The 13979-nt window shown below is 33.9% G+C and overlaps 1 protein-coding gene across 1 annotated transcript; it reads right to left on the bottom strand.

Moving 5' to 3' along the window:
- Positions 1-1255: 1255 nt before the first annotated feature.
- Positions 1256-7282, bottom strand: LOC120275734 (mRNA-decapping enzyme-like protein). The gene is made up of 8 exons (XM_039282420.1): positions 7038-7282; positions 6883-6923; positions 6644-6693; positions 6214-6358; positions 5617-5673; positions 4168-4297; positions 3413-3877; positions 1256-1607 (listed from the first exon to the last, which is right to left on the bottom strand). The coding sequence occupies exons 1-8, from the start codon at positions 7194-7196 to the stop codon at positions 1551-1553; spliced, it is 1104 nt and encodes a 367-aa protein (XP_039138354.1). The 5' UTR covers positions 7197-7282; the 3' UTR covers positions 1256-1550.
- Between the last annotated feature and the right edge of the window lie 6697 nt (positions 7283-13979).

Here is a 13979-nt window from a genome sequence, read left to right as displayed (position 1 = left end):
CAAATAACAAATGAAATAATTTAAGTAATTAAAAAACTAAAATAAAAATTCTGAGAGATTCCAAAAAAAAAAAAAATTGCATTATATTGGCATTTAAAACGGCAGTTTCATGTTGATTAGTTTCGCAAAGATGAAACTAGTGTTTTAAACAGTAGTCCAAATTTAGTCATTATTTAAAAAAAAAAATTTGAAGACGTCCTTCAAATATCAGACTTCTAAATTTAAATATAAAAAATAGTAACATGAAAGCACATTAAAAAAATTTAGAAAAAATAGAAAAAATAAAAATAAAAAGATAACATGAAGCACGGTCTAAGATACCCACTTCAAGTTCATTTTCAACCAAAAAGACCTGAGAAAGCATGCTTAGTAAAAGTACTTTAATTCTCTTTCCACATACGAGCTGCTATTGTTGTGTTATACGTAGTTGTTGCATGTACAATTTCCTTAAGTTTATATAACATACGTTACAAGATTTGTCACATGTCACTGTACATATTTATATAGCATTTCAAAGTATGCGCACACACCATCACCACAATAGGTAAGTAATAGTATCTTTTAACCGCACACAAAAGATCGAAAATTCAACTCCTTAAATACATAACTCCCTTGAGTATTTGAGGTGGCTTATCTATATTGTAAATAGATAAATAAAAAGATACCGGTGTGCCATATACTCCCTCCGTTCTTTTTACTTATCATATTTACCTAATTCACACCGATTAAAAAAAATTAGTTAATTAAATAATTACTTATATTTTATAAAAAATTTCATTACTTTTCAAAATTATCCTTATTTAAAACTCAACTAAATAGAGCATATAATTTAATGCTTAATTGATTGTGATTTATTAAAAAATATACAAATACATTAAACTAAAGATAAATTTAGAAACATTTATTTAATATTACATAAAATTTCTAAATGAACAAGTACCCTGAAGCAGTATATATTATGAAATTGGTGTTTCAAATAATCAGACTTTATGAAATTCCACGTTTCAAAGTGATTTTTATTTCTACAAGCTGCTTCCACCAAATAAACTTCCCTAATCATTAATGACCATTAATTTTTCCACAACCACCAATATTTCAACCATAAATATCTCATATGATCAATGGGTTAGAAAATCTCAGTTTGATTTATACATATATATATATAATCTGAAAAACAGAAAAATGAAACTGAAAAAGGAAAAATCGCACCATCAAAATAGTCAAGAAACAAAAATCCACAATTTGGAAAATGAAATACAATCAAGATTTTCAAACTATACCCAAACTAACAGCTTTTCCCAGGTATCATAAAAATCAATAGGCAAAATGATAATAACATACATCATTTTATCCATCATTCACACTCATCAGTACTCACAATTAACATCATATATATAACCAAAGACACCAATAAACAAACCGAGAGATGAGAAAACAAAAAACATATACATTAACACATGCTAGAGACACATGAAATGAAGCTAAGGTCAAGCAAGAAAATTTTATCTTGGTTCACCGTTGCAGGCGCCCAGTCTTCTCTCTCCAGCATGTCATGAATAGTGAGCATTCACGATCTCCCGATACACAATATCAACAAACTGGTCACTCTGCCAAACAAAAGCATAGACAAGTCATAATAGCATTTGAGGGTTTTGCTTAAAAATCAAGTGATCATGTGAACAACTTTGACGGCCGAATGTGGCAGTAGTACAATGCACAGAAAATGTTTTTGGCATGATGGGAAGAATTAAACTCGCCCCAACAAATAATTCTTTTCTAAGTAACTCATCACTATGATTCCCCTTTCCCATGAAATATGCATATGGTGAATAACAATTATTTCTGCTATTTGTTCACAAGCCAGTATACTGGAATGGGTGATACAGAATCTCCCATGCTTCATGGTACAGTGCTGTCCAGAGGCTGCTTCTATACATCCCCATGTCTCAAGTAAGCTTTTTATATGGTGGGCATACACAAAAATATAAACTTTTACTCTGGTGTCTGCTAATATTAACTTTTGTATGTTAATATGCTTTGAAAAATTAAAAAAAAAAATCATTGTAGCAAGTGCTGATTTGCCCTCACCGCCACATCAAGGACACATCATCCTACCATCCACATCAGACAAACAATTAACATTTTAATTAAACTAAAGGATTAAGTGCATATCAATGATGGTGAGTCTAAAAGACTATAAATGAGTATGGTCGAGGAATTGAGAGGCCACTTTGAACCTGATTTAAATCTAGGAGCCAAAATAACTTTTAGGGTATAGTTAAGGCATCAGAGACCAAAAATGCACTTTCACCTCTAATAATCACGTTTCCTGTTCTCCACGAAAAATGCAAATGGTTCCATAAAATAAGCATAACATCAGCGAAAACTATCTATGCTAATTGTTTGCAAACATGCATGTTGGGGTAGGTGGAATTGGGTCTCCAATGTGCTTCACAATACAATGCTGACAAAAGGCTGCTTCTATACATTTTCTTAGTTACTTATGCTAGTTCTTTTATACGGTTTTGCAGGAATCTAATAGTTCAGATGTCTATAACCAATCAGTCAAAACTGTCATACCTTCATAGTCAATTTAGCATTGTTCTCTTGTAAATAGCTCCAAAAATGAATAACTGGGTTACACACTTTTATGGTTTCCTTTATAAAGGACCTGCTAATAAATGCTGAAGATAGCCTTCCGGAATCTTTGAGCTTTGTTCTTATTTGTTAGTAAGAAACTGGCAACTTGTTAGGGAGTTTACAATTCCAAGCCAGTGAGTTTCGCGGACCGAACTTGCTATCCTTTTTTTATCACTCTACATATCAAACTCTAATCAGCAATTCTCACCTATCATTGAATTTTCACATATATCTTGTTGTTCAGTCTTCAGATGTAATTAATACAAGCTAATTCTTAAAGTCTTCAACTTTTACAAGTTAGACACAATCATCCGCTCCTAAAGACTTTCCAATATATAATCGATATCCAACTAGGCAATCTACAATCAGTTGACAAGATGGCATAATTCAGGAATCCAAATCTTCATAATAGAGCAAACAGAAAAACTTAGCATTTTGACTAATATTCCTTGTGAAAATGCATACATGGAAAAAATCCTAAAACAGTAGAAACTCGTTCATTTCATACACTAAATTCAGCAACAATAAAAATCTTTGTTTACCATAATCACGTTACAAAATTAAGATTCCAAGTACCATGAAGAACAATTTATAGCACAAAGGAACAGTAAAAACCAGTTATCTTTGTTTCCCATAATCGCATTACAAAATTAAGATTCCAAAGTACCATGAGGAACTATTTGTAAAACAAAGGAACAACATGCAAGGAACTATAAAACAGTATCCAATGAAATCTAGATGTGCATGATGAAGAAGGAACAAGCAACCATACCTGCACAAGCTTCATCAATGCATCACGTACTTTTTCTCTTGTAATGGCAGGTGTGTTATTTGAAGCAGGGGTAAGAGATGGAGGTGGAGTCGGTGGTGGAAATGGCTGAAGCAAGGGGGTACCATAAGGGCGTTGCATAGTCACAGGTGGATGTAACGGTGGAGCAGTAGGCATGGAAACTGAAATAGGTGGCATCATTAATGCAGAAGAAGAGGACGAGGGTGTGAAAAATGAAGGTTTCACGAGATTTGTAGCAGAAACGGTGGTGTTGCTGGTAGGTTCCAGAGTGTCAAGAAGGGGCGCTAGAGGAGTTGACACAGTAGGAAGAGGTGGGTTAGGTTGAGGGGTTGGCAATGGAAATGGAGTAACACTTGTGGTCCTAGAAGGTAGTGAAACAGTTGCAGAAGGCTGATGTGGTTGTTCAGGGATTGCTGTGTTTGGTGCTATTCCAACATTCATAGCAGCCTGCAAAACAAAAAATAGACTTGTGAATTAAAATAGAGTAATATCAAACATATTGATTCAAAATATCTAATATTTTCAATGCAACCAAAAAAATCAGCCTAACATATACAAATGATTGAGAAGTAAAACCTATGAAATATCTACAGAAATATGTACAAAACAAGTATGCGCCCGCAACACCAGGAAAAAATTTAATTCAGTCAAATGAAAGCATTAAATATATATTTATAACATGAGACTCACGCAGTTAGCACAGGCTGACCATTAATGTCAAAGGCAAAATTACATACACTGAAGAAATTCACAAATGAATCATCAGCAATTTCCGAAACTGATGTAACTGTAGATGAAGTTGGTGGCTCCAAAGGACCCTCCATCACAGATAGACTAGGAACTGCTTCCAACTCCTCAAATTCGCTGCTGTAACTTACAACAAAAGCCCACTTCAGCCATGAAAATTAAATCTTCAAGCAATAGAATATGGAAAAATCCAGAGAATCCTGATATTACATAGTTGAATAATACAACAGTAGCATTGCACTGACAACAGTGCAAAAGCAACAAATTTTATGATGCAAAGTCATCTTAGGAGTTTATAAAAAGAAGCATATTTATAATAGAACAATGCTTGTAAATCATCAGTTAAGAAATGGTTCGAAGTTTTCCAAATGTCGGGCAAAGAGATTACAAATTAATTCCTAGACATGCACAAATTTAAATAAATACAGGCATTAAAAATAATGATGTTATGGACCAAGGAAATCTTACAGCAATGAGAATGAAGGTGAGCAGGAAGCATAAAAACCTACAAAGACACACATAACCTCCATTTTTCCTAGAAAGAGAGAAATTTGGTAGCAATTCATGCCAACTGTGTTCCAAATTAGACCATTCCCATAGTAGATCATATAATAAACACCAGATTAAATTACACTTTAGGTACAATATGCCATTTCCACCAGTAGCAATCGTAAGACTGAAAATGTTATGCAACATCTATCATGTTCAAGTTTCTAGAATTGGGCCTATTATTAACAAAATTCTTGGCATTCCAATGTCCTTCCACGGCGAATAGAATTTCTCATGTTGAAATCAAGAAAGAAATAATGAAAGCAGATAAAATCACCTTCCATGCCCACAATCTTTAACTCAAACCATTAGAACATCAAAAACCAAGCATGTTAAATGAATCTTATATAACGATAAAATATACAATCAACAAAGTTGTTAATTTTTAAAATAGACATTACCTACAGACAGCAAACACAGCCAATAGAATGTTTATTTAAAGACAATAATTGAGCATTGAAAATCTCTCAAATTAATAAAGAAACATGCAGATGCAGAAGTACCAATGACAGGCATTAGGGTGTCCATTGTTTAGTTATAACTGACCAAACTAATTGAATTCAACTGGTTCAGTTCAGTTATTCTTCCACGTCACCTCAGGTAATTTTTTTTTAATGTATTTTAAGCAATAAGGGTTAAATGTCGATTGGTCAATTTGAACAATTATGTTGATCAGTTAATAGAAATTTGTTAAATGAAATGTTTTGGTTATCATAAATGCCTAATGGAACTGGCCATTTGAATACCCCTGCATATGCATCTATAACACATAAATAAACAATTTTAAAAAAAAAAAAAAAAACCACAGACTGCTGAATTTCAAGAAGCCTACAGCAATCAAAAGATCAAGGAATCAGGGAAATGATTGCTTAAAAGGATGTAATTACCACCTTTTGGTTGAAGACACTTTAGATTTTGGAGGAACTTTGGAATATGCATTAAGAATCCTGTGGAAAACAAAGTAAACACAATTCACATCCATCAGCTGTAAGCATGTAAATTGATATGTAAAAAGAACTTGTAAGTATACATGGCAACCTGCATATTCCATGTCAATTAATGAATCAAAATGATTAAAAACAAGACTTAAGAAAATGTTTATTCTCCAGGAAAAACACTGTAGAATATCAGACTAGAAAGCAAGCCATGCATGTTTAGCATCAGAAAACACTTCTTGTGTTACAATTTTTTAGCAAAAATAAACCTCTTTGAAGTAAAATCAATTGGGCAAAGTTTTCAAGTGTTCCTCCAAAAGTTTAATAATTAGAAAGGACTACAACTCTTTCACCATATTAAATAATCAACAATATGCACTATAAAATCAATGTTGAGGTTGAAATAAAAATCCAATTAGAATAAGTTGCAGAGCATAAAAAATAGTAGCTAAACGACTGAACATTAGTAGAAGGCAGCAGCAATACCATTGGAAATAAAAAAGTTGAAACTAGAAGAGTTTAAAATGAATGGGAAATACAAAACAGTACTACCTGCTGAAAAGATTTCCAACTGCTTCACAGTCATGAGCATTATAAAACCATATACCATTAACTTCTTGGGATGCATTACGATATAATAGATATGGAACCTGGACATCATATTCAAAGTCTCCCAAAAGATCCTCCACCAAATTATCTGCCCATTAAAGGAAATTAATGCACTGAAGCATGTATCATCATAAACTTAATAAATCAAGCAAACACAATATTCTTGTCTAAAGTTGTCAATGGTAAACTGACCCTCAGCCCTCTTGACACCAAAAATGCAAGATTTCTAACAATAAATGATATAAATTAGTTCATCTATAAGACTTTAGTTTCTCTTACTAAATATCGCATGAATGCTCACAACAAACCATACCAATATAATGCCTAATCATCTCACAGAAGAAAGAGAGCACGGTTAAACCATAATTCTAACCTGTATTCCGCCGATTCATGACAATGAACTGAAATCTCGGTTGTGTATTCCTACAAGGAATGACATAAATCTTAAACCAATCGAAAATAGAAAAAAAAAAATAACTTTATAGGAAAAACGATAACAGCACCAGAAATCCACCCGCTCTCACAAAATCTATAGTAAAAGTAACAACAAACAGAGATCTGATAAAAGTAAAAAAAAAAAACTCCACATCAATTCAAAGATCTAATTTTTACCTTTTCACGACGAAGAGAGATCCTTCCACATCCTTGCGACTCTGGAGAGAAGAGTATCATACCAAAATCAAAAACCCTAATCAGCAACCATAGAACAACCAAAAACAAAAAAGGGATGAAAAAAAAATCAAAAACAACGGTGAGGAACGACATACCCACTGATTGAGCTCGATGTTGAATTCGTAGAAGGTGACATGGGCTGCAGTCATGAGGATCTCTTCAACGAATGGATCGATCCGCTGAAGGACGGTGAGATTGAGGACCTTGGTGCTCTGGTGATCGAGATTGGGCATGAGCTTCCAGTTCTGAGCCATGGTAGCAGCGAAACCCTAACCACGCAAGCACGCAGAGAAAGAAGGGGGAAGAACTCTAGAACGGTGTTGAGGGGGAATAGTCCACAACAGGCCAATGCCAAATCTAGTTCGGGAATTTTGCATATATACCCTTACAAAATTGCGTAATTCATAGATTTCATACATTCATTTATTTATTTGGATTTTGGCGGTGGTGGAAATAAAAAAAAAAACGTGGTTTCTTATAACTGCAAATACGGGGTAGAACAGAGAGTGGCCTCCCTATCCCCACCTCTCTGCCAATGATTGGGCCCGGGATTTCCTATTTCCAAATTTTGCAACAAGAGAGTAATCTCCCCATCCCATCCCCGCAGGGATCCTTTCACGAAAGACAACAACTATAAATTTTAGTTTTTTTTTAATTATTTAATGCAAATGCACCTATAGAAAAATATTCATTACATTAAATACAAACTAGAATATAAAATATTTTTTAAAAAAAATACTCCAAATGTTTAACAATATAGATTAAGAAACATAAATTTTAAAATTTAAACAAATAAAGAAATACAATTTTATAGAGCTCAACAGCCTCAATAAAACTACTCAGCCTTACAATAAATTAAAGTTTAAAGAACTAGTATATAAATATAATATCACCACAGGATCGAGAATACTCTCCTTGTCCCCACCCCAGCCCATTTAAGAAAACAGGGATGGGTTGACCCCGTCACCCCATCCCTACCCCCTGAGGAAGAAAAACAGAGAATCCTAGACTCTATTCGGTCGAGTCCTCATGGGAATCGAGGATTCCCAGTCCATTATTAGTGAAATATGGACAAAGCTTTTTTTTCATTTGGAAGATATGTGTTTATCCACATAACCAAAACACAGGTAATAGTGTTAAATCTTCCTTATTTTAATAGCGGTAAAATCATCAATTTATTTAAAATCTGTTACTTAGCATAATATACATAATTTTCAACATGATTTTGTTTAGTTTTTGGGATTTTAAGTTTTTTATAGTGGAATTTTGGGAGGGAATAATAGAGAGAAAAAAAATGTTTTTATACCATATGGGCAGACTTTTAAATAAATCAATAATATTGCCCTAGCCAAATAAAGAAAAGTTATTACATGTAAGAGAAGGATACGTTGTTCTGCTGGCAAACCAGATGTACTCCTATAGGATATGGGATAAAACTAACATTCCTAGCCAGCATGCACTAGTTACAATTGCTTTCAATGGAGCAAATCCACTCGACTATGTCTTTAAATGATTCAAGAAGGATAGATACTTAAAGGTATATGAATTTGTTGTTAGCCCAGCAAAAGGTAGGTCATACTAGCTAATAAGTGGAGAAAGTCCCTAATGCCTCCCATGGTTAGGAGGATACCTAGCAGACCTGCAAAAAAAAAAGGGACGAGGGAGCCATTGGAAAGCAAAAGTAAAAGCAAGACAAAAATTATTTAGGGAAAACAAGGAATTCAAGTGCAACATTTGCCATATTGAAGGACAAAACAAATTACGTTGTTCAAAGCTATTCAAAATAAGCTAATACCTCTTTGAGATTTCATTTTGGTTGTAACCCAAAAAAATTGTGATGTTGTAGATTAATATTAATGATACCCATCATGAGCCAACTCCAACAATAGAACCTGCTAATATTAGTCCAAGAGGAGAGGTGATAAGTGTTTAAATATGCTAGATTTCATATCATTTATATATGCATTTTTCATGTATATTCAATAAAAATGCCACCCATATGTACTTAATTAGTTGTATTTTGTTTTATAGGTCATGGAAAGGTGATCGTAGAATGAGCGTGTATTTGGAGGTGTTTTCACATCAAAATGAAGAAGTTTGGAGCTAAAGAAGACCAATACAGACTATTGTATGCCCGTATACATTATAGCCATGTTTTTACTATTCAAAAAAGAGTCAAGAAGAGGTATTTTCAAAGGCATATGGGTATATGGATTTTATACAATTTCATACGGGCAAGCATATGCGCATATGATTGGGCACGTGAATTTTTCAACAAGCCCGATTCTTAGACCATCTCAACCCATACATGAGTCAATATGTATGTGCTTGCCCATATGCTAGAAACCTATTTAAGACACCTTTTAGGGTTAATAAAGAGAGCTTTTGATTATGGATATTCTTGGAGCCGCCACTTCACAGAGGGGAAGAGAACATGAAGATACACCACCCGAAGCACATTGATGAATAGGAGGCCGTCAAGCATTCAAAGGAACCATCTTGCAAGAGATTTCAATAGCGTCATCGTGGCTTCTTCGGAGTTTCTCCATCCATACACCAAGATTGCGAGGTTATGGGAGTTTTTCCATGTTTATTTTCATTACTTTGTACTTTTTGTGTTGGATTTGTGCTCCACTTTCTGAGAGCTAATTTACTACGTATTTAGGCATGATAAACCCTAGGATTAGCTTGTATTAAGACATTGGATGGTCAATTTTTTCAAATGCCTTATTCCCATAACTCTCATGAGATTTAGGCTCCCCAAAATGCTAATGCAATAAGGGAGTTAGGTATTGATCGCCTCGAGAGAGGGATTTAATACACTTTATAAACCCTCGGTCCATAACCTTTCAACCATTGCCTTAACACTCTTTTCAACATTTTTATTAAAACCCTAGGGTGATTCATTGCCTGAATACCCTCTTGTGATTGATTTTCCTCTCCTCATCATTAGCAATCTTTAGCAATTAGTCCCTGTTTGTTCGACATCCTACTCTTTGGAGTATACTTTATTACTTGACAAAATCCGTACATCTGCGGAGAGTACCCATCATAAGGTAAGTCATCAAGGAAAAGCTATTGCTATAGAAACATCAAAGGAGAAGAGTGGGGGAAAAAAGAGACATGGTTGTTACATCCGAAAGGAAGAAGACACTTGCAACTAGTCATGGTTCATTTAATATGTTGAGAGTAAGCACTAGTTCAAGCAATGTTGTTTTGAATGGTTTTGCTACAATGTCCCACTTACAGAAGACTGAAATTTATTTTTCATGAGTTGTAAGGTGCTTGCACTGGTAAAACTATTATTGGAAGGGAAGTTCTCCATTTTACTTCATTCATCATTGCCAATAAATTATTATAAGATTTTTCCAATGTTTGAACCCAACTTAAGCTATAATTATTCTTTTTTTTGTTTGTTTGTTAACATATACTACTTGATGTTTGTAACAAAATTCTCAATGTAGCAAAGCATGACAGCTATTGCAACTAAAGAAAATTTTGAAATCTGAAGCGATGAAACAATTATTTAGGGATACTTTGTTGTTAGCATGGGTCTATTTTTGGGTTGTTGAGTTCTTAAATATTTGTACTAATTCCACAATATGTTGTTTTGTTTATTATGAACAACAGTTATAAGGAACAAATGTTGCTCTTGTAAATTGCATACAATCAATGAAATTAGAAGTTTTTTGCTTATGGTTATCAACTTCTGTACACATTATACTCAATGCAAATCAATTATTACAGTTAAGAATGCTTATAATATTAGAATTGTATATTTCATACAATTATTATAACAGAATGTGGCATCGTTGGTGATTGTTTTGCTTAGAATGTGAATGTCTTCTTGCTAATTGTTTTCTTATTGATGGTTTGAGAATACACTTTAGCATCATGACTCATTGTGTAGGGTGAATGAATTAAACGTTGTCACACATTCTATGTAGATGAAATTGATTACATTATCACATTGTTATAGATTGGTTTATTTAATATATGATTATCAAGCTAATTATTGGTTTGTTGATGGAGCACGTCAAATTAAATATAACAGCATCCTACTAGCCAGTAAAACAAAAATTATACATTTATATTAAAGTGTTGATTCTCTCATGCACAACACCTTGTTCAGTTTTGAATGCTCCTAACTTTGCTATTAATCAGCCACCCATAATACAATTTCTTATTGATAAATAAAAAATTAAAAAAAAAACATAAAATTAGCACAAATTCTGCTTCTCTGATGATTAGGTTGAGATTGAAGGTAGGTTAGATGAGCACAAATCTTGTTATGTTTCCTTCATCATCCATTTTCATAATACTATAATTTGCTTCTTTGGCCCTCAATTGTAACTTTAATTTAGGGGTATGGAGCATGCAGCTTGGACTAAGGCTTGGGGATGGATGAGGAAGAGATGGTGGTGATGGATGTGAGATTCCAATGGTCGTAGGGAAGAAGGTGAATGATGTTTAAGGGGGTGGTAACAACGGCGATAGCAACTACTCCAATGATGATGGTGCTAGCCGCTCAACAGGCCGGATGAAGAATTGAGTGTACAAGATGGAGGAAAAGAGTAAGGAAGAAGGATAGAGGGAAAGGAGTGATTAAAAAGAGGATCGATTATTTAGGTGGGTCCAGATTCGATTTGGATCCGTATCCAAAAAATTAAGTGGGTGTTAGTTGCTCATTTAATTGTTTTATATATTTTTAATAATATTTTACTCAGGAAAAAAGCCACATCAGCAATTCTTGACGGTAAAATCAACGTGTGTTAGGGTGTGGACTAAGATTTATCAATCGAAATAATATCGGAACTCCCTATGGCCAAATCAGAATTAGGAGAGTAAAAGTGTAATACCCTGAACCTGTGGATAACTGTTGAAAAATATATTCAGGGTATTACTACAGTTGCAGTAAGAATTTTCTACAGAGTAATCTTGTTGAGAAACCCCAAGTGGACAGAATAAGGACTTAAGTGTAAAAGTTTTTAAAAGATTTTGGGTTAAAGAGTAATAGAAAAAGGATTGATATGAAATGCTTGTGAAAACTAAGGACTGAAAGGTAAGTTGAAGGGATCATTTGGAAATATTGTGTTATAATCCAAGGACCATTGGATAATTTGAAAGGACCTTTTGAGAATATTATTTTATAATCCAGGGACCATTTGTGAGTTTTTTTCAGGGACTGGTTTGTAAGAAGTTAAGTTTTGAGGGACTAAAAAGTGAATTTTCGGCTGAAGAGTTAATTGAGAGAAAAAAATCTAGACTTTTGATGATTGTTCATCTTCTTCTCCACCATTTTTGCTACGATGAACCCGAGAGTTAAAAAGAGAAAAAGAGTGAGAGATTTGGAGAAATTGGAAGAGATAAAAAGCTTGGTATTTTGGAGAGAAGAATGGATGAAGTATTATTTGGTAAAGTATTTTGATGATTTATTTGTTGGTATACTTGAATGTATGTGTGTGTATTTTGGATTGAGAAATGTAATTTTTTTCTTGAGAAAGAAGAAGGATTTATGATGAAAAAAATGATGAGTTATTGTTAATAAGAGTTGTTGCTTCAATTTTTGGTTGGAAAAAAACACTTGTATTTGAGTTGGAATTTGCTTGAAATGGAGGTGAGTTCTTAGGATTCTATCGTAGTATTACTCGTAGCACCGAGATTAGGGTTTGGTTTGATTAATTAAGTTGATAATTATGATGATTAGGAGGTTAATGATAATGGTTAGATTGAAATGGGTTGAGTTAGTCCAATTGATTTGATTAGATCAAACCAAGTTGGATTGAATTGATTGAGTTGAATTGATTTGGTTGAGTTGAGTTGATTTGGTTGAGTTGGGCTGATCAAATCGAGTTGAGATGGGTTGGGTTTGGTTCAGTTGATTTTTGGGTTAAGGGTTTTGGACTGAACCAAGTTGGTTCAATGGATTTTTGAATAAGAATTGAGTTGGTTCAAGCTCGGTTCAGTGAAATTAAGTTTTGGTTCGGTCAGATTAAGGTTGGTTCGGATTGATTCAGCAGATGTTTAGCTCGAACCCGAGTTTGTTTAAATACAACCGAAAGGGCAATTGGACTATGCAAGGTCGGGTTTTTAACCGATTGGAGTGAGTGGGCCCAATGAGAGTCTATTATTGTTTCTTGTATTTTCTTTTTGAGTTTAAATATGTTATTTATTTTTTTATTATATTATTACATTAGGGTGTTGTTCGGGTCTTGAGAGGGAGTTCCGGATCTAGGAAGGAACCCAAGGACACCAGAGTGAGTTGGTAGTGGCTATTATTTTTTTAATATTAATTATTATTATTATTTTTGAAATAATTGTTTAATAACTAGTATTTTGGAAATAATTATTTAAGTATTTCATTTTATCATGTTTAATTTTGATGTATAAGGTTAAAAATATATGTATATTTACTTGTCGTTGATGTTCTCGACAATCGTATTGATACATCGAGTTTCAGTATAATTATACGTATTTGTGAATAGTGAAAATACATGTATATGTGATTTAATTATTCAATTCATGTATTTATTTTTGATGGTTATATATGCTTTTGATTTGGAATGATTTGTGAAATCATGTGAGCGTTTTAAAAATGTTTTACCGACAATATTTGTGGAATTGGTTTTCATTCCCGGAATAGGAATGGTATCATGGATCCGGATTTTTACTGGTTTTATCGTATCGTTATACTTTTTGACATCGGGCTTTGTGGAAATGATGTTTATTTTCGTGATGTGAATGCTTGTCCTGGATAAGGATCCTATGATGTGATTTATACAGATTGTTTTATTGCTGTATTTACATGTTGGTTTGGATGGTGACGGCGGGCTAAGGCCCGACTACTGCAGTAGTGGGTCCCCACGGGCCAGCCTTTAGAGGTGGCGTGGTGGACCTGAGTGTTGATTTGTCCAGATCAGGTGGGAGCGTAGAGCCCTGATTGGATTATACATCGGGATCCTAGAGTCACCACATGGGACCGATGGGCCAACGTCAAGGGTGCGAAGACCTTGGCGGCTCCCAACCTAGTCGCGACG

This window comes from Dioscorea cayenensis, chromosome 14 (assembly GCF_009730915.1).
Source record: "Dioscorea cayenensis subsp. rotundata cultivar TDr96_F1 chromosome 14, TDr96_F1_v2_PseudoChromosome.rev07_lg8_w22 25.fasta, whole genome shotgun sequence".
NCBI lineage: Eukaryota > Viridiplantae > Streptophyta > Magnoliopsida > Dioscoreales > Dioscoreaceae > Dioscorea > Dioscorea cayenensis.
Note: the sequence above shows the minus strand (reverse complement) of the source record. Positions and strands in the feature narration are given on the sequence as shown.